Genomic DNA, 26,320 nt, shown 5'->3' with positions numbered 1-26,320 from the left:
ACGTCATTTTGACGTCATAGCGTCCAAACAAACATAAAAACAAGGTAACATTGCCTGTTTTATTAATCTTAAAGGACAGGTTGTTCATCATAACAATCTCTTGTGGGCATATCTTCTTTAGTTTTTATGCAAATAAGCTAAACGTCCTTAATGGTCCCATATTACCTGCAGGTACCATCATGCCAAACCTATGAATGTTTTTTTTTTTTGGCAGGCCGGCCGAGAGCGTAGGGGCAAGCAATTTTTGACGGGCCGAGAGAGGGGGGCGAGCCATTTGAATACACATTGGCAATACATGTGTACACCATTTCATAACCGGCATCCGTGGTATCCCCACGAATTTTGATATGAGAGAGACAATTTTTTCGATCATGAGTACACAACCACTAAGCCCACCTTTTTAGTCTCCTTCACATTTCTGTTATTCCTAGAAAACGGGTTTTGTATCTGTTGTTCACAATTGAACCACAAGTAGTCTGGGCTTGAGACTACATTCATTATTTATTCTCTCAACCCCTGTGGGCGCGTGCCAATTTCATTCATATTCAATACGTAGTCTTTGTCCAGCAGACTTGTACTCCTCCGTCACTATCTGACAGAAACACAAGCCGGCTGGGACAAAGACTGTTCAACACTCGCACATGGACTTCTTTGGGATGGGGATTTTCCATGAGTGCACAAATTAATTATTCATGAATCAGCTGTTAATTTTGGATGAAATTTAAAGGTCGATGACAGTTCATTGTTTCCACTGATTTTGTTATAAACGGACGATATTAAAAAGCCGGTTGCGGAACCGAAATATTTTAAATACGGCATATTTGCTGTTTGTCTATATTTTGCTTTGAAATCGGGACCAAAATAGGATTTAACAATGGCAGCAAAGGCGGTGGCGACTTCAGGTGTTAACCTGGCTATGCAAAACATGATGCCACAAATTGGCTTTTTAGGAGCCGGGAAATTCGCACAAAGTATAGCAAAAGGATGGATGAAATCTGGTAAGTTGTCATTTTTAAAAAAATAATTATTTCAATAATTTTTCGTATTTGAAAAAAAACCCACCTCGACGTGTTCAATCCCGGTGTTCAATAGAATTAAAGGGCACTTCGTGATCCACAGCCTCATCCCCCCACTATTCTCAAAAAAAGTTGAGATTTTTATATCACTGGAATACTCTGGCTACATAATGTTTATATACAAAATATTTCTTGCAGATTAATTCGTTTAGCAAAGATATCGCGAAATTTGAATTTCGTTCTGGTGCACCAGAACGAAATTACAACGTATTGTCTATGGAGCAGTGTAATACACATAATCATGCATACCTCGCAAACGCAAAATCGGAATCAACTGAAATTTTGGGAATATGCTTTTTTCGTGGATATGTACTGAAAAATGTCATAAAAAGAGGATGCTAGGATCACGAAATACTCCTTTAAAAAGTAAATTCACATAATTATTAACTTATTTTAAAAAAGAAAGAAAAAAGAAAGAAAAAGAAAATAATAATAATAATAAAAAACCTTGGAAAGAAACCAATTGCAAATTACCCAACCCCAGTCCACCCCCTTCCCCACCACCATTTTAATAAACGCCGAAGATGCCTAGCAACATATATCCCAGTGAAAGTGAAAATGCCGGTGAGACAGTGACAGCATGACAGTGACAGATTTATACGTGGATGGAGCTGGGAGTGAAAATACGCAATGGGGAGGGGGCTATCACAGCTTATCACTCAGCAATAAATTTGTTTTGTTCATGTGGCCTGCATGTGCATTCATCCGATTCCGTAAATGTTTAAAAAAAAATCTGCACTCGAATCGGAGTGATTTATATAAAAAGAACTCGGTCGAGTAGTTTCGGGCTAAGATTGTTGGGCTTGATTAAAAATATGAAATTTTAATTCCGGGTTTAATACATGTCTGATGATTCTGATCATTTTTATTATAATTTATCAATAGCTTTTATTATAGAACTGTTTTTATAAAACATGGGTGATACAATTCTATTAAAATTTTAGAATTTAAAAGCTTCTTTTGTTCATTTAAAATTTAATAGCAAAACCTTAGTAGTGCCAGTGGTTTTGAGTTGAGAATCAGATGTGATCATTGAACTCTTCAACATCGTCCTTGCTCGAAACTTGAAGTTGCAACCATAGATGCGAGCCGCACCGCAGTCGCCGCAGCATGCTGAGCAACTTGATGTTGCGAAGTCAGTTTCCACGGGTAAATAGCGCCCCTTTGAGCGCAATAATCATGATGGAAAATTGGGAAAATTTCCAAGGATGAATATTTTTCTCCTGGTTTTCCTTAATCCTAGACTTGTCCAAGTCTTTTGGACCCTCCCCCTCCCCCCTCCCCCATCCCAAAGCTGTTGAACCCCGGTTTTGATCAAACTATATTAAACTAAACCTGTTAAAATTCAATTAGTCAAACAATTATCTATTTCGACTAATTATTTAATTAGTCATATACGATTAATTTTATTTTGTTATATGCTGAAATGATGTATTTGCATTGCTAAGCGTTTCACATTAATTTCAAAATATTTTCATGGCTTTTTATTAAATATAAATTTAACATTCAATTAATAATCAATTTAAAAAGAAATTGCTATTTTACGACATTGTAAGTCAATTAATTAGTCATGCACCCACAGCATGCTCATCTACCAGGGGGACAGTTCTTTAAACCCCAGTACATTTGCACATTCATTGGATGACCTTTGAAGATTTGGGTTCAAAAACTCATACTCTGCAAACCTTTAAAAGGGCATTCCGTGAATTCACAGCCTCACCCCCCCCCCCCACTTTTCTCAAAAGTTTTTATACCACTGGAAACCTCTGGTTTATGAGCTTTTATGTACGAAAAATTTCTTGCAAAATATAAATTCGTTTAGGGACTGGAACGAAATTACAATCAGTGGCCTATGGAGCATAGGGCCTACACAATACACATATCATGCAAATCTCGCAAACGCAAAATGGGAATCAATTGAAATTTTGAGAATAAGCTTTTTTCGTGAATATCTACTGAAAAATGTCATAAAAAGAGGATGCCAGGATCACGAAATCCTCCTTTAAATCTTAATCACGAAGTTTTAAGTTCAGTGGCGGAACCAGGAATTTATTTGGGGAGGGGGGGGGGGGGGCGGCAAATGTTGCGCAAAATTGCAGCAAAAAGCGGAAATTTATGTAATAGGCCTATTGGTTTTTTTTCCTCAGAAGTGTGTGGGGGGGATGCCCCTTGTCCCATTCTTAAATTCATAATTTAGTTTATAGGCATAAGTTATGAAAATATGTTGAAATTATTCAAATTAATGTGAAATGCTAATTACTTTTCTTTTATAGTTTTAGCATTAATAGGACCTACCGGTAGGCCTACATCATTTCAGCATAATTTTGCTTAATGAATACCGGTACCAAAATATCCTGTAATGACTAAATAATCTTTAATTAGTCGAATTAGACCCTTTTTTGACTAATTAAATTGCAACAGTGTGGACCCACAGACGTCCACGAGCTGAGACATATTCCCATATAAAACAATGATATTGATTATAACATCCTTCCTGTTTTCACTCCTCTCTATAACCACTCACAAAGGGCGGCGCGACCCACGGGAGCGCAATTCTTGCTAATTCGTTATTAATAAGGCCAATGGAACTCGATTATTAGTTTCCGATTGGATGTTTGAAAAAAGGACGAGGTCGCTATTTCATTATTCATTATTCGGTCTCTTTTCATTATCCATTATGTCAACAAAATCAATGATTTTATGAACAGCTTTCTCCAAATTTAGGTACCCCACCACCACCAGTACCAAAGTATATATTGTTGATGAAAGACCATTTTAAAACAGGTATTAATGCTTAGATCATCATTACAGACATTTTGCAACAGATTGAGAAAAGATTTGAATTTGTTTTTATTAATTAGAAATTTGCAAGTTTTGTAATCACTAGAAACATGAGGTAATCCGTAAATTTCCATTATTTACCACATCCTCTACCCCTACAACTAAGAAAAACTGCTGATTATGATCAGCAGGGGTTGTCAGACATTTTGAGAGTTTTAATTTTGGTTATTTCCATCTCAATTTTCAGATAATTGACTTTTTTATCAAAATAATGAAAGTTTTGGTCAAATTGAAAATGTGATGCGGGCGGTCAATCGGAAACTAACAATCGAGTTCCATTAGCCTAAACACCGTTTGTTTATTATGGCTCGTTACCGGTTATATATTGATTATTACGTAATGTAGACGTTGCATGCAATATGCATGTATCATGTTAAAGGGGCATTTCGTGATCCACAGCCTCATCCCCCCACTTTTCTCAAAAATAGTTGAGATTTTTATATCACTGGAAACCTCTGGCTACATAATGTTTATGTAAATATTTCTTGCAGATTAATTCGTTTTGCAAAGATATCGTGAAATTTGAATTTCGTTCTGGTGCACCAGAACGAAATTACAACGCATTGTCTATGGAGCAGTGTAATACCCCGGTGTAATACACATAATCACATGCATAACTCGCAAACGCAAAATCGGAATCAACTGAAATTTTGGGAATAGGCTTTTTTCGTGGATATGTACTGAAAAATGTCATAAAAAGAGGATGCTAGGATCACGAAATACTCCTTTAAACATGCACAATCGATATTTAGTCTGGAGAGAGATGGCCGCTATGTAGAGACGAGAACATTAGTGGCGGCGGCGCCAGGATTTTTCGGTGGGTGGGGGGGCAAAATCAACCAAAGTTGGAAACAATGTCCCCCGTGGCGCCGCCCGAATGAGCAATTAGGCTATAGATTCTTGGAAAGTAGGCCTATCTCAACTTGCATCTTTTTTTTTCCAAAATTATTACTGAATTTCTAAATACGCATTTTTTTTTCAAATTGCGCGATTTAACATATGCGCGTGAGCTTTGAGACAAACCTAATATAATGTAATATAATATATAATATTTAAATATAATATAATAGAATAGGATATAATATAATATAATATAATATAATATAATATAATATAATATAATATATTATATAATAACTTTCACACTTTGAACTTGAAGATTATGGGGTACGCCCATATTAATATGCGACTAAAACTTGAATTAATGTCAGAATTAATGTGTTCACAGACCCTAAAAACTTCTTTTAGAACCCCCCAGTTTTAAGATTGGCAGGTTTATTTTTGGACTTATATTAATTATATAGCGGGAACTGGATATAAAAATCAAATTAAGTTAAATCAATTTTACTTGTATATTCAAATTGGTACCGTATATTGGAATATAATATAATATAACATTAACATAAATTATAATATATTAATGTAAAATATAATATAAAATAATATAATATAATATAATATAATATAATATAATATAATATATATAATATATATAATATCAGTTATATAATATAATATAATATAATATAATTATAATATAATATAATATAATATAATATAATATAATATAATATAATATAATATAATATAATATAATAATTATGCAAAAATGCATGCAGTCGTCTTTTAGAGTTGAATGTTATAATACATGAGGTATGTATGTAGTATGCATGTAGGCCTATAGTGATATGCGCCCGTAACGCATCTAAACACAGCTTGTATTCCATTTGCAACGTGTACGCAAATTGTTCTTTAGGGCTGACATTATTAATTTCGAGCAATAAGTTTTTCATTATAAAGGATGTCAATCAGGGAAAATATCAGACGCAACAAAATTGCATCATCCGCGGTTTGAGCTGAGCTGAGTGACCTTGTTTACCGGTTAAACTGCTGCGAGTTTCAGGCTTCAATATTTCTCAGCTGGAGCTGTATCGCTTGTAAATCGCACTATTTTGTTTTTATTCATTGAGTAATAATGATGCCTAATATTGGGAGCGTTGGGTTCCTTGGCGCAGGGAAAGTGGCTTACACCATTGCCAAGGGGTTGCTAGGAGCAGGTAAGCTTAAAATTTTAGTCATGTTGTTTAGTCATGTTAGTAGGGCCCATGTCTCCGACCAACATGTAGGAATGAGAGGCAAACCTTAACACATTTGCTAGTCAGCCAAATTGGCCTAAACCGGGGCCCAAACACAATGCATATTTAAAAGAAAAGATCATAAAACTAAAAGGTGTGAGATAATGAGACAATCACATCATACATGGACAGGGCTGCCGGCTGACGTCAACTCTCACGCATTGGCCATGACCGAGTCTCACGCATAGCATAGCCCACTTTCTCACGGTCTGAGTCATGCAGGTAATATAATCTCACTCAGGTAGTAAATCTCACACAAAACGCTGGAAAATGAGTAAAATCTCACGCATGATCAAAATAATTTGTTGCTCCTACCCCTCCCCCCCTTTTGGCTCAAGCTCAAATAATCATGGGTCAAAATGAATTGTAGTCGTCAAATCCCGGTACGGCTCTGTCTCACGCCAAGCAATTCCAAAAAGTTGACAGCCCTGCACATGTATGGATTTTAGAGGGATTGTGACAGCAGTTCCACAAAGAAAAGCTGCACTATCATGAGGCTATGCTGTTTTGTTTTTAATTGATATGATGCATTAAATGTTGGCTGAATATTTTTGATGAAAGTCAATCTGAGTTTGAGTTTGACAAGCTGTAACTCTGCTACGGAAAGTGCTATGACAAAACGGCCTTCAATTTTGGCTTTCTTTACTCAAGAGCTTTAATTTAATATATAAATTGATGCAGTTTGGTAATTTGAATTCGCCTTTCATTATACCTACAACATTGCCAATGTGTTTATACTCAAGAACTCTAGCTTCGAATTTGCACACGATAGTTACGCATTCGATGCTAGAGTGCGTTGCTATCGTTTTTCGGTTGGACAGCTGTGTAATTTTTTGCACCGGAGATATTTAATTGAACTGTTATATTGTAACAATTGTTAATATTGATTGTTGAAATTTGGATGAAACTTTGAAAGTCATTTTGATGAGTCAATTGTATCTTTTGAGCAAGATTTGTCTATTTGGACAGTCTAAAATTTGGAAGTGTATTTTTAGCAACATTTTTGATGCGATTGCCAGTCGTGATTGGCTGTGTTTACTTCTGAACTTCCATCATGTCCATTGACAAGGTCATGCTTCAGCGAATCGGACTAGTTTCGTCAGCACAGACATCGACCTGAACTTCACAAGTCTTTGAATTTGCATGAGTGCAGTGTTGTTTGAAAGGTTCTAACTATAGTATAGTATGAACAACCGATAGTTTGTAGACATTTTGGATTTTGACAAAACCAGGTGAATATTTAAGGGTGTCTACGTTTCACGTTTAACCGACCGTAAAATGCACTATCCGTTTAGGAAAATCACTAACCGTTTAAACGTTAAAAAAAAGAACCTCTAAACCTACCGCATTGTCTGTAATAAATGCCCGGAGGCGTTGCATTTTTCCAAAAGGGTGTTTTTATTGGAAATGAATTGGAAAAAAGTGAAAAAAATTTAAAATCTGGTTAAATTTCCTGATGGTGCTCCTGTAGAAAGGAGGGATTTACAAGTACCGTAAAGCGGGGTGACTTTGGACACTGGGGTGACTTTTTACGCATATAGGACAGGGTTGCTTGATTTAAATCACACTTTTTTTGAAAAAAATCATTGATTTAAATTTAAATCAATGATTTTTTTGAAAAAAATCATTGATTTAAATTGAGCAACTCTGTCCTATATGAGTGTCCAAAGTCACCCCAGTCTCCAAAGTCACCCCGCTTTACGGTACTTAATTATAATGGTGGCGCCCGCCGCCCACAGAACAGCATGGTTAATGATATTTTCGTGGTAAATACAACAAATAAGTGCATCATCAAGCAATGATCTGTTGAAATTCTACCATAATTAGGCAATGAAATGGATGGAAGTTTGAGTCGTAGTAGGTTTTGTCCATGCAATTGAACTTAGAGATCGTCAATGACTGATGCAAGTTTTAAGCTTACTCAAAGTCAACCGATTAGAGGTTAATAACTGCGCATCGGTTATTTGGAGGGCATTATGAAAAATCTAAACATTTTGCCTTTGGAACCGAGGAATATCCCGAGGGGCGTAGCCCCGAGGGATATTCCGAGGTCCAAAGCAAAATGTTTAGATTTTTCACAATGCTCGACATATTACGGATGCAAAGTTATTAACCTCATTCATAACCGTCACTTTAATCTCTTCATCTTACAAAATAACACAAAATTTTGCTCAAAAGTTTATAAAAATAGATGATTTTTACATCTTCCCTTTCTTAAAATCGATCAGGCTAAAACATAACGACCAATAACAAAAGTGCGTATCACAATCTGTGCAAATATGGTAGCGCGCAATCCAAATCGGCAGCCAGCGCTTGCACAGTAGTTTGTTCGACGCACAACAACACGCAAACGCCGGTCAATTGTGTGCGACATTGGAACAATTACGCATTTTGCGGTCAATTGTGAGATGGCTCAAAATATGCTAAGGTGTCATATTATAGCCATATATTTTGACATCTTTTTTTTAAAATAATAATTATAGAAATGGAATATTTGCTAGTTTAGTGGCAAGTTTAGCTAGTAAAGACATAGCATACACAATTTAAGTAAAATCCTTTCACTCTAAATAATAAAAAAAATAAAAAATAGCTGTAAAAATGCCTATTTTTACACTTTTATTTGTAACATGCCAAGAGACGCCTTTTTTCAACAGCTTTTAATTTTTTTTATGGATCCTTATAGAAATTCATGTGACCTGTTTCCCAAAATGGTGCAGTAAACCAATCAAAAAAACAGAAAGAGGCATTATGAATTATTTAAGTTAACAGATCAAAAAAGGATTTAAAAGTTTGCCTTATGTATGTTACTATTGTCTGTCAAACTTTTGATTGATTTTGAAGTCCCTCAGTTTTTTATAAACAAAGACTTGAAGCATAAACTGAAGGGTAAATCTATTGTAAATAACTTCATTTCTCCATATTATAATCAATTTGTAAGTGGCTGCCATCTTTTTTGAACATATATGAATTTTAAAATTTTTCTTGAAATGTCTGTCAAATAGTAACATACGCAAGACGGTGCTGTAATTCCTGCTAAACTAGGGTGATACAGCTAATTATGCTACATGACATAGCATTTAGCTCCACCTAGCTTTGTGGCACTATCACTTTGTGAGGAGAAGCTTTTTTGATGACACAATCCATTGTTAAGTGCTGTCTGTCAAACATTTGTACGCAAGTAACATAGGCATAAGATTTATAAGTGTCTGTCAAAAGTAACATACATAATCGTTTAAAAAATTAAAAATCACTTGATGTTCACATTATGATGATAGTTTAGAGTTTATAAAAGTGTTTTAAAAACATGTGATTTATAAACTGCATGTGATCTTTATTCAATTTCCCATCTTGAACTACTGTTTTTGCCAAATTAGTATTCTGTATGTTACATTTGACAGACATCTTGCGTATGTTATGGCTTGACAGACACACATATTTTATTTATAACAATTTATCCTCCTTATTGTAATATTTGGACACATTTTTTCCACAATCAGTTGCTGTAGGTCCTACACCTAAATAACCACAAAATACCTTATGTAATACTTTATAAATTTTTATTTGATTGCAGAAAATCATCAAAATTGTGTCTGTCAAATATAACGTACGCAAGGGCTAGAAAATTAAATTTGTGAAGTAAATGGTCTATAACTTATCTTTCTTTTAGTGTATTATGAACGATATATGTGCAATTGTGCATACTATAATTTAAACCTGGTTGGAGACCAAAAGAAAAGAGCTGGAAAAATAATTGTGTGTTACACTTTTATGACACCTTAGCTTATTTTGAGCCAGATATTAATGACCTCGAATTGCGTTCGCGTTTTCACAAATAACTAAATGTAATTGGATCGCACACATCGCGTTTATTAATGAGGTTATGAATATGGCATGGAATTTGGAAATGTTTGCATTTTTGTCAATTTTTTTAATTGGAGGGGGCATTTATCAGAGGAGGAGTGTTTATTACAGACAATACGGTAGGTTCAGTGGTTCTCCAAAGTCGCCGAAAACATTTTTTTTAAAAAGATTTAAAAAAAATATGTTTACACGATTAACCGACCGGATTGTGGTCCGTTTAAACGGTTAGACAAATAACCGTTAATTTACACCCTTATACTCACTACATTGACTACAATATTTTGTCCTACTCATCAGTAAGGCTGGCATTTTCGGGCGGGCTAGCGGGTACCCGCCCGAGATTACATTACCCGGGTAGGAAATACCCTGCCCGGGTACCCGAAATTTAAAAAAAACCAAAAAAAAAAAAAAAAAAAAAAAATTGTGGTGTTTTTTTTAAGTTTTTTATTTTTTCGGTTTTGAAGTGTCCCTGGACCTAGACCTAGAATTGATAATTTGTATTCATGTCATAGTCTATTAATGATTTCAAAATGCATTGAATTTGAATGCATTTTGAAATCATTAATAGACTTTATATTTATGACATGAATACAAATTATCAATTTTCATATTAAAAATAACAAAACATGTTGAATTTTTTTTTTTTTTTTTTTTTTTTTAGGTCAACCATGAATGATCCTAGCATTTAGGTCTAGGTCCAGGGACACTACAAAACCTTTTTTGCAATTTGGTACCAGTTACCCGCCCGAAAAATGCGCCGGGACCCGGGTACAAAATTACCCGAAAATGCCAGGCCTACTCATCAGAGGACTTCATCAGGTATGACTGGTACATGTATGGTCATCTGAACCACTTTCCCGGGAAACAAGTTTGAGTAGGTTGTAATACTATTATAGTTAGAACATGCACATATCTTTTAATAAGTCACATATTATGTTTACGCACACGGCACAATGTACACAGTAGCCATGTACAGGGCACAATGTCATGCATTATGGAAAAAACTTGTTTCTGAAGTTTCTTATCTCAAAAATATGAGGATATTGTTCTTGACATACATAAGCAACATGCTATATTCTTTTATATAATCTATTCATCATGATTGTACTTTATACTAAAACATCATTTTGCGTCAATTTTTCTGGGGTGATCGTCGGACATCAACCACACGAGGCAGCCGTCATTGTAATACTAATCAACAAATGTAGAGCTGGGCTCACATGTTCAAGAAAATATGCCACTGTATAAAGGGTATCACCATCAGTTTGCAATGTCAAGTCAACATTTGCTAATCAGGAGATCGATTGATTTGCCCAGTGCTGGATTTTCCCATATTTACTGAATAGCGCTGTTCACGATCTGCCTTATTTGGATCTAGAGAGCTACCTTAATTACATACGATCAGATGATTTACGTTCGTGAAATTCAGTACGGTACACAGTTTTGTAAGTGGTCACTCGTCAAAACAACTTTGATCAATTCAAGCAAGATTGCAGAATAATAGGACTCATAATATGGTCAATATTTCTCGATCAATGTTATACAGGTCTACAAAAATGGAAAATAAAAATCAAGTGCAGTGTCCTTTATGCTTCATAGACGAGTGTCAGAGAGTGGTCATGAATGGTTTAAAAGATTAAACCTCTCTAGCTCGAGATACCCTAGCTTAACCGACCGTAAAATGCACTAGTTATCCGTTTAGGAAAATCACTACGGTAACCGTTTAAACATTTAGAAAAATTAATAGGCCTATTTCAGTGACCAATCTAGCACCGATTACATTCATTCCCAGGATGGTACTAATTTTTGTATTCCTCAGGGACATTCTAAATTCAAATTAGGTTTCCAAAGTGACATTTTTGTGTACGGTATATAAAATTCAGCCATTAGAATTTAAGATTTCAATTCTCAGTGCTGGCAGCCTGGTACCACTTACATTTACGTACAAAATTGAAAATATGTCACAATCAAATATATATTTTATGTTGTATAGTTTGGTTTAATACATTAAAATTGTACGGTAATTAGTGTAACAGCTGTCACAGGTTTCACCACAGATTATAGTGGTTTCACAAACAACAAATCACACAGCTTGGTGTGATTTAAGAATAATACAAATGTATGTGATTTTGGGTTAATTGACACCCACTGTATTTGCAGTGACGGTAATTAAACTTCCGGTACCGATACTCAGATTTCTCTCATTATTGAAGCTATGCTGGGTCAATTGCAGAGGAAACATGAAGAATTATTGAGGTTATATTATAGTGTCAGAGATAGTAAATGGAAGAATTAGAAAGCACTAGTTGATGGTGGCAGGGCAGCCAAGACCTAGCGCTACCCCTGATTCCGAGTAGAGACAACTGCAGCAGTTGAGCATTTGAGAAATGGTATACCAGCAGAAACGATGAACAACCTTGATACAAGAGCACTGAGGAATTGGAAGGAAATCTGCAAGCAATTTACACATCAGCTGACTTTATGAGAGCATCACCGATTCCACTGTGAAACCAAAATGCCTTTAGACCATAGCCCAGAACCACAGAACCATCAATTCAATAATTCCACAAGCATCAAAAACCATTCTGTGAATTATTACCCAGGCTTTGGGTGTATGTATGCAAGGCCATCATGGCACCAGGGGAGCAATTGGAGTTATGAGGATGCTCAACGAGAGAAGCCCGGACCATGATGATGAAGTGTGTTTATATATGGTTGCTTTTAAAAATGTAGACCAAATGAAAACTAAACAAAAATTTTAACACTGAATCCAAACTATGTAGCAACTAAATAGGTGGGTGTGTGTGTGTGGGGGGGTGTCAGATATTACTTTTGTCAGATACGTATACTGGTACCGGTATGTGATTTAAGGATAGCATAAATTTAGAAGTACCCATTTAGTATGGGTCCTATACTAACTGCTTCAAATTATTAGTGTAAATAGTGTTACTACTTATCAATTTTTATCATCAAAAGCAATAACTTTATCAATCAAATTTATCAATCAATAAACAAGAAAGTCTGCATTGTGCAAGTTTGTCAACAATTTTAATCCAAGTGATATTGCATAGAAATAGGCTCAATAGTTCAAAGAAACAACTCCACTTGTGTATCACCCATTTTGCATGCATCGTTTGCATGCCCAATTTAGGCCTAAATTGCACAATTTCAATCCAAGTGATATTGCATAGAAATAAGCTCATAAACAGCTCCACTTGTGTATCACCCACTTTACATGCATCGTTGGCATGCCCTTAAAATAATTAAGGCCTAAATTGCATTTTATGCAACCTATGATCATAAAGCTGCTTTCATCAGGCCACTGCAGTTAATTAAATAATCCTGTAATTTCTACTAGGTCCGTTTAGAATATCATGCAGTCACCCTTTCATTTTTGTTTTTAATAGACCTTGTCCAGGCTTGTAGGGGGAGGGGAGCCCATAAATCGGCAAAAGATCTGTTTTGTCTGTAAATAAGAGCATAATGTTGCCAAATATTTCACAATATTACAAAAAATGTAGGTATGTACACCAAAATCATGAATTTTCTGGTTGTCCAAAATATGTATGCTCCAAACATCAAGGTCTGCTTTTGGCGAGAGTGAAGATTTCTCTTTAAAAGGTCTGTGGGATGTAGTCGGTATAGAACGTGGTCTCTTTATCCATAGGTCAATTGTCTGATTTTTGGCCCAACAACACCGAAAATTAATTTTGGTCAAATTATCATGATGATGTTTAGTGAACTTGTCTACAACTAAATCATAGCTGCAGTCTGTGGCCCTCACAAACTATGAGACTAAGTGAGCGCGAGATCGTTCATCTGAAGCATGCAGCGCCACCTCTCTGGATAGTGTACTAAAGCAACAGCCCGATTGTAGGGCTACAAATCACTGACCACTTACTAACTCGAGTGAGTAGACATAAATTATTGACCTGTTTTACTCCCGAAGTCCCCAATTTGTGTGAATCAAAATGGGTACAATTTATTATGTTTATAAGTTCTAAATAATAATAATTTTTTCCCTCTTTTTCTTCATTTTTCAGGTAAAATTCCCCCACAAATGATGATGGCCAGTGCTCCTTCAGAAAGAAATCTCAAACTTTTAAAGGTATGCCTAAATTTGAATTTCGTTGAAAACTTAAAAGGTATGCATTTTGAGTTGGAATCTTTAAAAAAGTGTGTCTACATTTGAGTTGGAAACTTTCAAGGTATGCCTACGTATGTATGTTGAACTTTAGGCCAATTGCACCGTTACGGACGTTACAGATACATGCAACTTGCAACTTTTAAGTGAATAGCACACATGTTTGCTGTTAGGATAACACTTTATTTCTTAGTATGCTACTAGTACACACTCTAATGTTCAATATAATGAACCAATTTTGTTTTGGCTTTCTTAGTTAATTAGCTACAGATATTAGAAACAAGCGTTACGGACGTTACGCGAAAGTGCCTGCCTTTTTGACAGATGGTGCATATCCTAAAATCTCTGTTCAGTTCTGTGTTTTATTTTTTTCTGTTAACTATATTGAGCAAGCCCTGACTCCATTCTATGTAAAAATGAAAAGCAAGTTTGAAATTAATACTCCTGTATTGTCCTACGCTGTTGATTTAGTGTTATGGACGTTACATTTTATCTCAAATGTAACGTCCGTAACGTTTTACATAATGAAAAAGTACTGTCAAGGTGCTTCCTCAGATTTTTTTCTTTACTATTTTGAACTTGTAGGTCTGATATCAATCTATGGAGGCATGATTAGTATGTTAGAAATAAATGCTCCTTTTTTGAGCAATAACGATCCAAAATTTGTTACGGACGTTACAAAAGGCACTTTTGGCATGGAATTGGCTAACAGGATAATTAATAAAAGAGAGGAAAATCAGAACCATTTGGATTAGATCCAGCATGCACTCACATTTTGAAATGGAAATAGTGATTGAGCACTTGATATGTGGAAGGCTAAAACAAGTAAAACCACCTACCTGTGATAATTAACTTTGGTGGTAAAATAAGATGTATCAATTACTGTACATTTTGTAATATAAATTAACTGCTTTGGCATAAAAATCATGAATCGGCCCACAAGATCAGCAATTGAGAGGATTTTCACCAATTCTGATCGATTCAGAACCGATAAGTTTTAAATCGGGCCGATTCTGAAGGTACCAATTTGATCTGTTCTTCACTATAAAATTTTTTTTTGTATTTCAGGCAATGGGTGTGAGATGTACAAATAACAACAAAGAATTAGTAGAAACATGCGACGTCGTCTTATTAGCAGTCAAACCACACATGATACCCACATTACTTAAAGAAGTTGGAACACACATCAATGAAGACCATCTAGTAGTATCTTTAGCAGCCGGTATCACAATAGATTTTATAGAAAGTGTAAGTATACATATTTCTATGGGTTGCACACCCCCATACCAGAGCTGCGTTGTGGGAGTTGGTCCATGTGTCGGTGCTCGTAGGGGCATAGCCAGGGGGAGCTGGGGTGCACATTTCAGGGATAAAATGGGGACAGCAAAGAGTATTAAAGTGTCATTAAAATGACTAAATATTGACAAAGTGGGACACAAATTTGGCTTTGCCCCCTCACACTAAAATTCTGGGTGCTCGGGCCCAGTCCTAGTGTAACTTTATTAGGGGACAAAATTTCCAAGGTGGGTTAAATTGCAAAATTGTCCAGCTGACCCACTTCCAAAAAATGACCTTACTGGGAAGTGTGTGATCAATGCTGTGCGTGAAGCACACAAAAATGTGCAATGTTGAAATGGGCTGATAATTGTGGCCTATAAAAAGGCCAAACAGAAGATGAACATCACACATTTGGTCAACTACTAGTTATAGTGGCAGCATTTCAAGGGCATCCATGGGGCGGGCTGGTTACAAAAATAACAAGTCCGAAGACAAAGTAGACTGTCTCGGACGGCTCTTTTTCCACACTGCTTTGGACATAAAGAAATTATCAGTAGAACTTCTATACTCTGATCAGCTCGTAACATGCAGGACTCATAACATTGTGTACACACAGCTTAGTGCAGCACCTACGTGAAATGCGTATTGCGTGAGTGGCTCGCGCTTTTGTGAATTAACGCAGGCATAAGTTGGGACTTGATTGACTCGCGCAGTAACAAAAAGCGAATAATTCTCGCCTATTACGAGCTGATCATAGTATATGTACAGTGTATGTCGCTTAATATTAACTTGAGCATGGCCTCTCATTATTTCTATACACAGAAACTTCCAGTAGGTGCTCGAGTTGTTCGTGCAATGCCCAATACCCCATGCGTCATCAATGAGGGCGCTTCAGTCTACTCTACAGGGACATCAGTGAAAGAAAGGGACGGACCTCTAGTCCAGACGTTATTCAATACATTAGGTTATTGTTTAGAGGGCGACGAGAGCATGATCGATGCCGTGATGGCTGTCAGTGGTAGCGGACCAGCCTATGTAAGTTGGGGTGTGGCTTTGTGTGTGTATCTATTGTGTGTGCAATAACATTGATCTTGTAGCTGCTTCATCTCAAGTTGAGAATAACGCCATGTTAGATTTTGCAGTGGCAGATTCGATTGTACATGTAGGCGGTTGCATCGCCACCGTACGGATAAATGGCCCTTCTTCATTTGACCGTACTGATAAATGGCCCTTCTTCAATTGTGTATATATGCCCGGCGAGTATTAGCATGTGTGATTCGAATCTACCACTGCGAAATTCAACATGGTGTTATTTTCAGCTTGAGATGAGACACACTATATAGTAGTATTTACTGTATTCATTCCAATAAGCGCCCATGCCCCAATAAGCGCCCACCCAGGGTATTTTCAATTTGCTAAAGGGTACCATTAATGTTGAAGTGACAGATAGATGTCGATACAGTGAAATAGCTAGAGGACTACAAGTCCTGTGTAAACTTGTAAAACATTTTCTGCATCAGAAAAGCTACTAGAACGTCTCAGGACCCTTTTATAACCTACATCAATTTGTCTCTAATAAACGCCCCTTACGAAAAAATTAGGGTAACCAGGTAAAAATAAGCGCCCACACAAAATGACTTTGTTAAGCGCCCTGGGCGCTTATTGGAATGAATACGGTAACTATATTAAGCATTATAATGCATAAAGTCAAGGCTATCTGACATTTTTGAAATGGGCTTAGAATTCACATGGACTGCCGTAAGTATACAACATTACTGAAATGTCCAGTGCCCTGGGTTTTATGTACATAATACATATGTGTACATCCATATCAAAACGATGCACTTGTCGGCTGCTACAGCATCCATATCAAAACGATGCACTTGTCGGCTCCTACATGTGTCTCATTTCACATAATAGTTAGGAATAAATACCAGATGCATCTCTAAAGTGGAGGTCACTTCAAATCATCCCAAGTCACGTGGTTTAGGAATACAGAGAACATTCCTTAACTGTGTGACTTGGGGATGATTTGAAGTGACCTCCACTTCGGAGATGAGTCTGGTATTTATTCCTAGCTATTATGTAAAATGAGACACATGTAGCAGCCGACAAGTGCATCGTTTTGATATGGATGTACACATATTACAATGCTAACAGTCCGTTGTACAAGTTACTGATTTGTATACATGTGTAAATAAAATCATGCAAAATGGTAATTGTGTCAGGTATCAAAAAGAAGCATAGAAAATAACATGCTGTACACCTCGATGTGCACAGTAAAGAAAGGCATACATAGCTTTAAGGAAAAAAGGAAAATTAATATGTATTCACTTTGTATTTGTATGTTGTGAATTTGTAAGTCAAGTGGATTTGCTTTGGTTTATGTTGCAGGCATTTGTTGCGATAGATGCATTAGCGGATGGTGGTGTTAAGATGGGACTACCTAGGGATATAGCAATCAAGCTAGCAGCACAGACATTAATGGTAAGTAGCTGACCTACTGCGTTTGGCAATTTACAAAAAAAAAAGTAAGGTAAATGCAGTTAACAGGTGAAATAATTGATGTCAATATATTAACTATATACTGCGCCAATAAAGTATCCTTACACTTGGAAAAATAATCACTATTTCAAAACTGAACAATATTGGGGTAAATTTGTTTTTTAATAGATGCACTATCTAATCCTGCACATTATGACACCACATTGAATCCAATGTGACCTTAAGAAGCAAAGTTACAAGCAATTGAATAGAAGAAGGTCCCGTTTTAAAAGTGACAAACTGGCCTATACAAGGCGCAAAAAGATTCCAAAAAGCGCAACAAAGAGACAACACAGTTTCTTCAATGAAGCGTTATTTAAAGCAGATTTTATTACAGTTTTTACTTCTCTGTACTTTTCATAACTTTCATTTTATTTGTTAGTTCTTTTGTTTCAGTTTTCTTTTGTTTCTTTTGTTTTAAATTAAAGCCAAACGCATAAATTATCCATTCACCACTCTCAAACCAGATGTCTAGTCTGTATGCGTTTTGAATAGGCCCGTTTTTCAAAAACTGGACCTTCCTCTAATCAAATGCTTGTAACTTTGCTTCTTAAAGTCGCATTGGATTCAATGTGGTGTCATAATGTGCAGGATTAGATCTATTAAAAAAACAAATTTACCCCAATATTGTTCAGTTTGGAAATTGTGATTATTTTTCCAAGTGTAAGGATACTTTATTGGCGCAGTATAGTATCGGGCCTAAAATGTACAATTTGAAATAGTGTCAAATGTGCAATGATATATCACATTTTAACAATAAACTATTTCGTTTTAAAGTTTAAACTGACTTTCAGTACAATAAATTAACTAACCTTGAATTTTCGATGTGTGACACACATCTTCATCAAAAGAAGTCCTAAGATGTTGTGACTGATAGACTTGCCCTTTTGTTGACCATTGGCGACTGTGTCGAACGAGGGTGCTGTATAAGGTGTGGGGGGGGAGCATTGTATAAGGTCGGCAATTCCAGTCCTTGATCCTTGATGTGTGTCACACATTGAAAATTCAAGTTGAATTTGTTGTGTTGAAAGTCAGAAACTTTTAGAAGTAGTTTATCAACAGCTTGTATGAACTTATATTCGAACAATAAACTATTTCACAGATATTTTTCTCCCTTTCTCTTCTCTTTTCTAAATACACATTTGACACCATAATAATTTGTTGATTTTTTAGGTTTTTGTTCTGCACATTTGTAAGAAAACGACAGACATTACAAGTTTGCCTAGTGCTCATGGGCAAAGGCTATTAAAAGTTTTTACACAGCTGTCAAATGTAAGGTAATCAAACACACCACTTAGGAGGGAAACCCCCTTTTAAACTAATATCTGTATCAATTGTTTATTCCAATGCAGGGCTCAGCAAAGTTAGTTTTAGAAAGTGGCAAACACCCGTCGGAACTGAAGGATGACGTCTGCTCTCCCGGAGGTACGACGATTGAGGCCATACATCAGTTGGAGAGAGGTGGATTCAGAAAATGCCTTATAGAAGCTGTAGAAGCAGCTTGTCTGAAAGCAAGAACTTTGAATGAGATGTCTGCCTTTTCTAGAAAGTAAATCGCCAAAGCTATATGATAATTGCAGACTTGTAACTGTCCTATAGTCAATAAAGCTGAAAATGTTTTTAAAAAAAAGCTGAAAAACAGCGTGAAATTGGGTTAAATAGCTCAAATTGGACTGAAAATAAAATAAATTGCGTAAATTTGAGCAACAAAAAAGCTGAAAACCGCAAAAAAGGTGGAAAGTTTCAGGTCTGTAATTGATGCCATGTTTTGGGGTTGCACAACTACAGGTGTGGTTCCAGTTAATCGGCGCCAACTAGTCATAGTCATCTAGTCACGACTAATGACATTGTCGGTAAACGCAACATAATAGCCATGACTATCAGATGTGAATATCTTGGTGAATGTTTGACTTTAAGCAAGTTTTGAAAATGCATGTGAATTGGCTCAGAACATGTACAACACATCTGCCGCAGCAAAGCTGGACTTCAAACGGTTATACGGTTATATTTTTAACCATTATTTTATTTCGTTTTTAACCATTATTTTATTTCGTTTTTAACCATTATTTTATTTCCTTTCCAATACAAACAGAAATAGTTAGTGAAAATGAGTACAGTTCAGAATACATGGTGTGTAGATATGAATGCATTTTGAAGACACAAGATATTTGAATATCACCAGGTACATAGTTGGGAGGTTGATTATCTCTATAGTCATGACTATGACTACGGTTAACTTAGTCAAGCAGCCCTAGCTACATTAGTCATGATTATGACTACGGTTAACTTAGTCGAGCAGCCCTAGCTACATTGTATTCAGTTGCCAGATATAATACCTCAGCTTGGGAGTGCCAAAGGTATCGTGCAGCAGTTGACATGGTGAGAGTGAAAATATACTCTCTCACCCAGTAGCGTAGCCAGTTGGGGGGGGGAGGGGTCCTGACAAAAAATGAAAGAGAGAAGTGACCCTCTGACGAAAAATGAAAGAGAAAATTGGGCAAAGGGGAAAGGAGCTTGGGCCAAAATAGTGTAAAATATGTGTGAACATTGTCCCAAGTGGAAGCACAAAGACTTACATGTGCAATCTCTCTAAAAAAAACCGGTATAAGTATATATCCCACGAGATAATACTGGGTCAAAATGATGCAACCAGAATTTTGTTTTCATCTTTGCCACCAAAATTTTTATTTTGCCCCCCCCCCAGCAAAAAATACTGGCTATGCCCCTGCACTCACCCAAGCAACCCTTTTGACTTCCTACTTTTCAAAAATAACAATCAGTTGCTTCAATGAGTCAGATGTCGGGAATATTGATTTTGAGATATAGGCAACAATACAGGGGTGTGAAATCTCCTCTTTTAAGCTGAATTCTTCTTTTTTGGAAATTTCTTTGAGGCAAAATTTTAGCTTTTTCTTTCATTTTCAGACCATTTTGAGCATATTTCAGTGCTTTTCCTCTTTTTTAAACAAAGTTCCTCTTTTTTCAATAGAGGTCACTCACACCCTGAACAATAGTATTCAACTTCCTTTGTATTTTATTGTTCTGAGCAACACTAAAATGACCATATCTCTGGAATCATAAGTCTAATTATGATGGGAATTTTAGCAAAATAAAGCTCTAAGAATGGCTCATGTAATGAAATTGAAAACTGAATTATGATTTTGATCGACATCAGACTCATTTAGCTTGATCGCATCACATATGTGACACGATCAAGGGAAATGAGTCGGATGTCGCTAATATTGATTTTGAGATATTGGCAAAGAAAGTGTTAAAATTCTTTTCTTTTATATTGTTTTCAGCGATTGATAAATTGACATAACTTCACAAAGAAAAGTCGTATCAACATGGGGTTTTCAGTTACTGAAAGCTCTAAATGTCCTCTTTAGAAATATGTGTAAAACTCATTTTCGACCGGGGCCGACATGTGACTCATTCCCCTTGATCATGTCACATATGTGCATCATAATTCTTAGAGCAAGCGTCAAAAGATATCACTTGTAGGTCTTGTGGTTCTTTAATCAATGTCTTATAGGGCCAAAACATAAATTGTCTTTGTGTTGTGCATTAGACTCCAACAATTAAACACTCGGCAATGGATTTGGGTTAGTGACTGACAGAATAGGTTATAATGATATGATTGGATGAATGTCATTATCCAATGCTTTATTTTTGTATAAATGTATTTATGTTATAGTATAGTAGATAGTTAAAAAAAAAGTTGGGTTATGTTTTCTCAATTGTTTATATAGAATGCTCTTAACTTGTCATTTTGCCAAAAATGCAAATAACAGATCTATTATTATTATGTGAGGTGTGCTCCTTTAAAAGTGATTTGTTCCACAGCGACACCCTCAATTTTGCCTCATTTGTTTGGCTCGAAATTAAATGGGGACAATGTGATCAGGAAAAATTAACATTTAAATAGGAATCACTTCTTTAAATGCAAATCACTTATGGTTATAACATTGAATGTGTGAAATGGTGTCATAAAGGGGAAAGTTTTGAAAGGAATTTTGAAGAGTATTCTGGAATATAGTTTAAGATGGGAATCAGGTTGCAAGTGTAACACATAGACCCAGCAAACTCAATTTCTTTTAAAAAGATAAACTGGTTACAATACAAGTGTGTTTTGGTTATGGTCAAAACATTTTTAAGTTTTAATTTAAAAGAAAACCGCAACGCTTCTAGTTAATAAAGATTTAAATGTCGGATTAAGTAATTGGTCATTAAATATTAAAAAACGTTTTTATGAAAAAAAAAAAAAACAATGTTCAACATGTTAAAAATGTATTCAAAATGTTACTGTAAAAAAAAAGGCAAACCTGTTTGCAAAATATTTTGTCAACACTTCAATAACATTATGTTTGCAACAAGTTTTCATTCATGTTTTTGAATGTTATTAAAGTGTTTTATAGTGCTCTATAGTGCTCTTTAATTATCCTGGGTACACAGCCGTTATTGCCAAACACTTGGTAAACAACTGCCGATCACAAACGTTACCTGACAATTTTGGCAAACGTTTGTGATCGCTAAGTGTCTGTCAATCGTTTGGCGAAAGCGGCTGTGTTAGTTTCTAGATGGTATTTTTGATATGGCAGCTTTTTGTTGTGCCATTGAGTTCAAGAATTACCCACTGACACTTTCAAAAACGCACAATTTATTCTTATGGTAAGAGTTGTAAATCATTCATGAAAGTTATATAACTACTGTGTAGTTCATTGTATTCTGTTCATCGTACTTAAAAAATTGTATGAAATTGGTTAAAATTTTTCAGACCTGATTTTATGGCAAATTTGTTGTATTTGTAGGTCAACAGTGCAATTTTGACATGAGGCTTCATGTTAAATGACCAATATTAATGAATTTTAAAAGCCAGTGGGGTTTCTTTTGCATCACCTTGTTATATCTGCCTAAAATGGACAGAAACCCTTTCCGGCAGTTATTGCTAATATTATTTCAGCATTTTGGGTAGGGTTAGATTTTTTTTTAAGGAATTGTAAAATTAAAGTTAAAAATTTGACGGAAACCGTATTATTATGGCTTTTAAGCAGACTTGGAGTCTGTCCTTCATGTAAGCATACACACAAAATTTGTGTATAATTTGTGTCGTGATCGGCTAACTCTGGATATGCTTTGATGGTTTTGCATGTTTCAGGGATAAAATGGACTATTCCAGTCGCAATCCATACACCCCCTATGGAAGCCATGACCTTCATCTCCCATGGGAGTAGATTTCAAATGGACTCGTTCATTCAGGTAACCCTCCATTCAGGTTACCCCATTGGAAATTCACTCTCCTTGTGTTGAAGATTAAGGTCATAAAATGTCTTCCATAGGGGGTGTATGGATATCAACAGAAATAGCCCAATAAACTGAAACTTAAATTATGGCATGTTCACACCAAAAGATATTCACCTCATGCCCTAACACATACATTGGTCATTTTAGAAGGATGCAAAAACTAAAAGTTTGGAATGTATAACGATTTATTTTGCTGTTGACTAGACCTTGCTATATGTGACCCATCACATCTAAACAGACCACCTTGCGGCAGAAATGAAAATGGAGATTTAAACACTAGGATGAACTGCTGCTTTTTAGCTTGAAATTGACACCTTACTTGTTGAAATCAGATACAGTATAAATATTTGATGAGGCAAAACAAGCTCAGATTTCTTTTTATTTTCTTTATATATTTTCATCTTCTTTCATTGTTATCTGCCAATGAAGCTAGCCGCAAAGTGGTCTGTTTCGATGTGATGGATCGCATATTGTTTGTCATCAAAGGTAAAAGTCAACCATTTCATATAATTTAGGACATGATTGCTTCTTCTGTATCGATGGAAACATATAACCTTGCACATTTTTGCTGGCGATGTTCCCAAAATAATTTGAAACTGACAGAAGACTTCAGTGCATATTGACAAGTTTCCATTGATTTTGTATTGGTGAATCATTTTGGTGATAGTGTGAACATGCTGTAAAGTGACGGCGTCAGCGGGGGGCATTTCCCCCAAACTATCTTTTCTCTCCAGTTAGGACATCACTGAAAATCCACTATACTTAGGCCCCCCCCCCCAAAAAAAAAGAAAAATCTGGCACTGCCACCAAAGATAGCAAAGATTGGAAACTGGAAAGTCTTAAAAAAATATTTATAGTTATTCCCTTTAAAAGTCTGTATATATAGCATGTGAATTTTTTTAGTACTGTGTATTCTGAAATTCAAACGTGTCCTAACCCATTTTGTTAATATTATTTGTCCTTTTTTGTGCCAGTATTTGCCCTTTACATTACTGGGCATCCCTTTAGTTCAGTATTTTCACTATTGGGCTTGTCCAGGCTCTATTGTTATAAATAAATAAAGTTAAAATTTCAAGTCGTAAACATGAAGTATAGGCCGAAACAATTCACTTCATAATTACAAGGAAATGCAGAGTTTGCAAGTTGGTGGTAACAAATTTGTAACAATATACTGAAAGTTCTCAGGAACATTCTTTCCTGTGTGTGCTACAAAAGTTACTATTTCTAGTATATTTATGCATGCTTCATGCATTTTAAATGTTGTGAAATATATGAGTTATCAGTTATGTCATTTGGTTGTCCATACAAATACATGTTGAAGGAATTTATAACAACCTTAGTTTCTTCTTTTCATAATATTTGTAAAGATATGTTTACTTCTTGTTACAAATGTATATGGCGAGTTTTAACATGTTTTAAACGTATCTTTAACAATATACAGGAGGTGAACTTATGTTGTTTTCCTCTTTAAGGGCTCGGATAGCGACGTTTTCACATATTTTTTTTGTGGGACCTGAAAGACAAATTGGACAAATCAAATTGCATTTTGAATAGGAGGAATGTCCTGCAAATGTACTACAAACGTTGCTATCCGATTCCTTGAGCACTATAAAGCTATTCTTCTCATTCTTGGGTGTAGAATATAGGCTATTATTTTACTACTTGGGAACAATTCTTCAAGTTGAAAAAGAAAACATGTACTGGAAATATAAAAAGTGTCAGAGACATGAGATATAAATATTTCTTTTTCAAACTTTATTAATAATTTCATCTAATACAACAGTATTATTGCTTATTGAAATATGTTTGTATAATAAAAATATACAGTGGAAACTCATTATAACGAAGTTGTCAGGGACAGAGAAATCAGTTCTTTATATCCAAATTTCGTTATATCAGGGTTGTAAAAACAATAATTAACAACAAATTTGGTTATCTTGGTTCTGGAAAAATACTTCTTTATAACAGGGTTTTTCTTGTATCAGATTTCGTTATAATGAGGTTTTACTGTATAATTATATATATCTATCTTGTGTTTGTCATACTTGACTACTTTCTAATAATAAAAATAAAACAAATATACATTGGGCTGTTCTTGTTCCTCCAGCTGAATTCCAAAAAAAAAGCGCAGTGATTTATAGTGCGCTACGCACAGGCACAAAGCCACAAGCCTCAGCACACTTTACAGGTTGTCGCAAACCACTACAGCCCCACATCATTTCATAAACCATTTAACAGTGACTTTGCAGCTTCAAGAGCGCACACTATAGACATTGCACAATTGACCTTAGCAACCATGATCAGCTCCCCAAGTTTTGTACGGATTACAACAAGACAGCACTAAGTTCCTTGATCAAGGGAACTTCAAGCTAACTCAATTTTTCCTCGAGCTAAGGGTTCGAAACTGCAACCTCTCACACCATAGTCGGATGCCTTATTGATTGGCTAACTTTACTGCTAATCCATATATACACCCCTCATCTTAAATCTTCCACGCAGGGAGTGTGAAGTTCAAATGTAGTTACCTGAATGAGTGATTCTATTTGAAATCTACACCCCCTGTGGGAGATTACGGTCATGTATCAGGATGTATCATGTATTTCAACTGGAATAGCCCATAATTGCGGGAGTTACGCAACTCTCAGTTCAATATACCAATACAAAATTTGCCAAAAAATAAAAACCCTGTTTTACAAACCTAACGACCGACCAGATGCGAATATTTACAGTCAACACTGAGGTAGAGCGGAGAATAAATAATATACATAATAACCCTAACAGGTATTTGACTAAAATGCAGTGGCATAGCGTCATCTCATAGGAAAGCATCTCAAATTCTTGGATGTATTTCTTGAAAAGTTTCCGAAAACAAAAATATAATTGAAGAAACTTCAAAAAAGGAAGCGGGAGAGGACATGAAACTTGTTTATTTTTTATTTTGCCTTAGTTTTGGACAACTCTTCAAGTTGTAAAGGAAAACATACATATGAAGTGTCAGAGACCCGCGATATATAAAATGTCGGAGACATGTTTCATATTTCGACAAACTTTATTGATAATTTGCTTTAAAAATACAAAGCATACATATTATTACTTATTGAAATATGTTAATAAAATATATAATTATATATCTATCT

General features: G+C 35.6%; 2 protein-coding genes across 3 annotated transcripts in view; one reads left to right on the top strand and one right to left on the bottom strand.

Moving 5' to 3' along the window:
• Positions 1 to 26,320, bottom strand: part of LOC140162760 (MFS-type transporter SLC18B1-like) — a 223,089-nt gene that overhangs the window by 167,283 nt on the left and 29,486 nt on the right. The gene's annotated exons all lie outside the window — the stretch shown is intronic.
• LOC140162753 (pyrroline-5-carboxylate reductase 1, mitochondrial-like) lies at positions 751 to 26,317 on the top strand. Of its 2 annotated transcripts, none has more exons than XM_072186045.1 (6): positions 751 to 998; positions 13,957 to 14,021; positions 15,126 to 15,305; positions 16,158 to 16,370; positions 17,730 to 17,822; positions 19,232 to 26,317. In XM_072186045.1, the coding sequence occupies exons 1-6, from the start codon at positions 875 to 877 to the stop codon at positions 19,430 to 19,432; spliced, it is 876 nt and encodes a 291-aa protein (XP_072042146.1). In that variant the 5' UTR covers positions 751 to 874; the 3' UTR covers positions 19,433 to 26,317. The 2 variants fall into 2 exon arrangements, with proteins under 2 accessions (XP_072042146.1, XP_072042147.1); XM_072186046.1 differs by lacking the exon at positions 751 to 998 and adding an exon at positions 5,754 to 5,974.

The sequence above is a fragment of the Amphiura filiformis genome, chromosome 10 (genome assembly GCF_039555335.1).
Source record: "Amphiura filiformis chromosome 10, Afil_fr2py, whole genome shotgun sequence".
NCBI lineage: Eukaryota > Metazoa > Echinodermata > Ophiuroidea > Amphilepidida > Amphiuridae > Amphiura > Amphiura filiformis.
The sequence above is the reverse complement of the archived record's forward strand: the minus strand, read 5'-3'. Positions and strand labels throughout refer to the sequence as shown.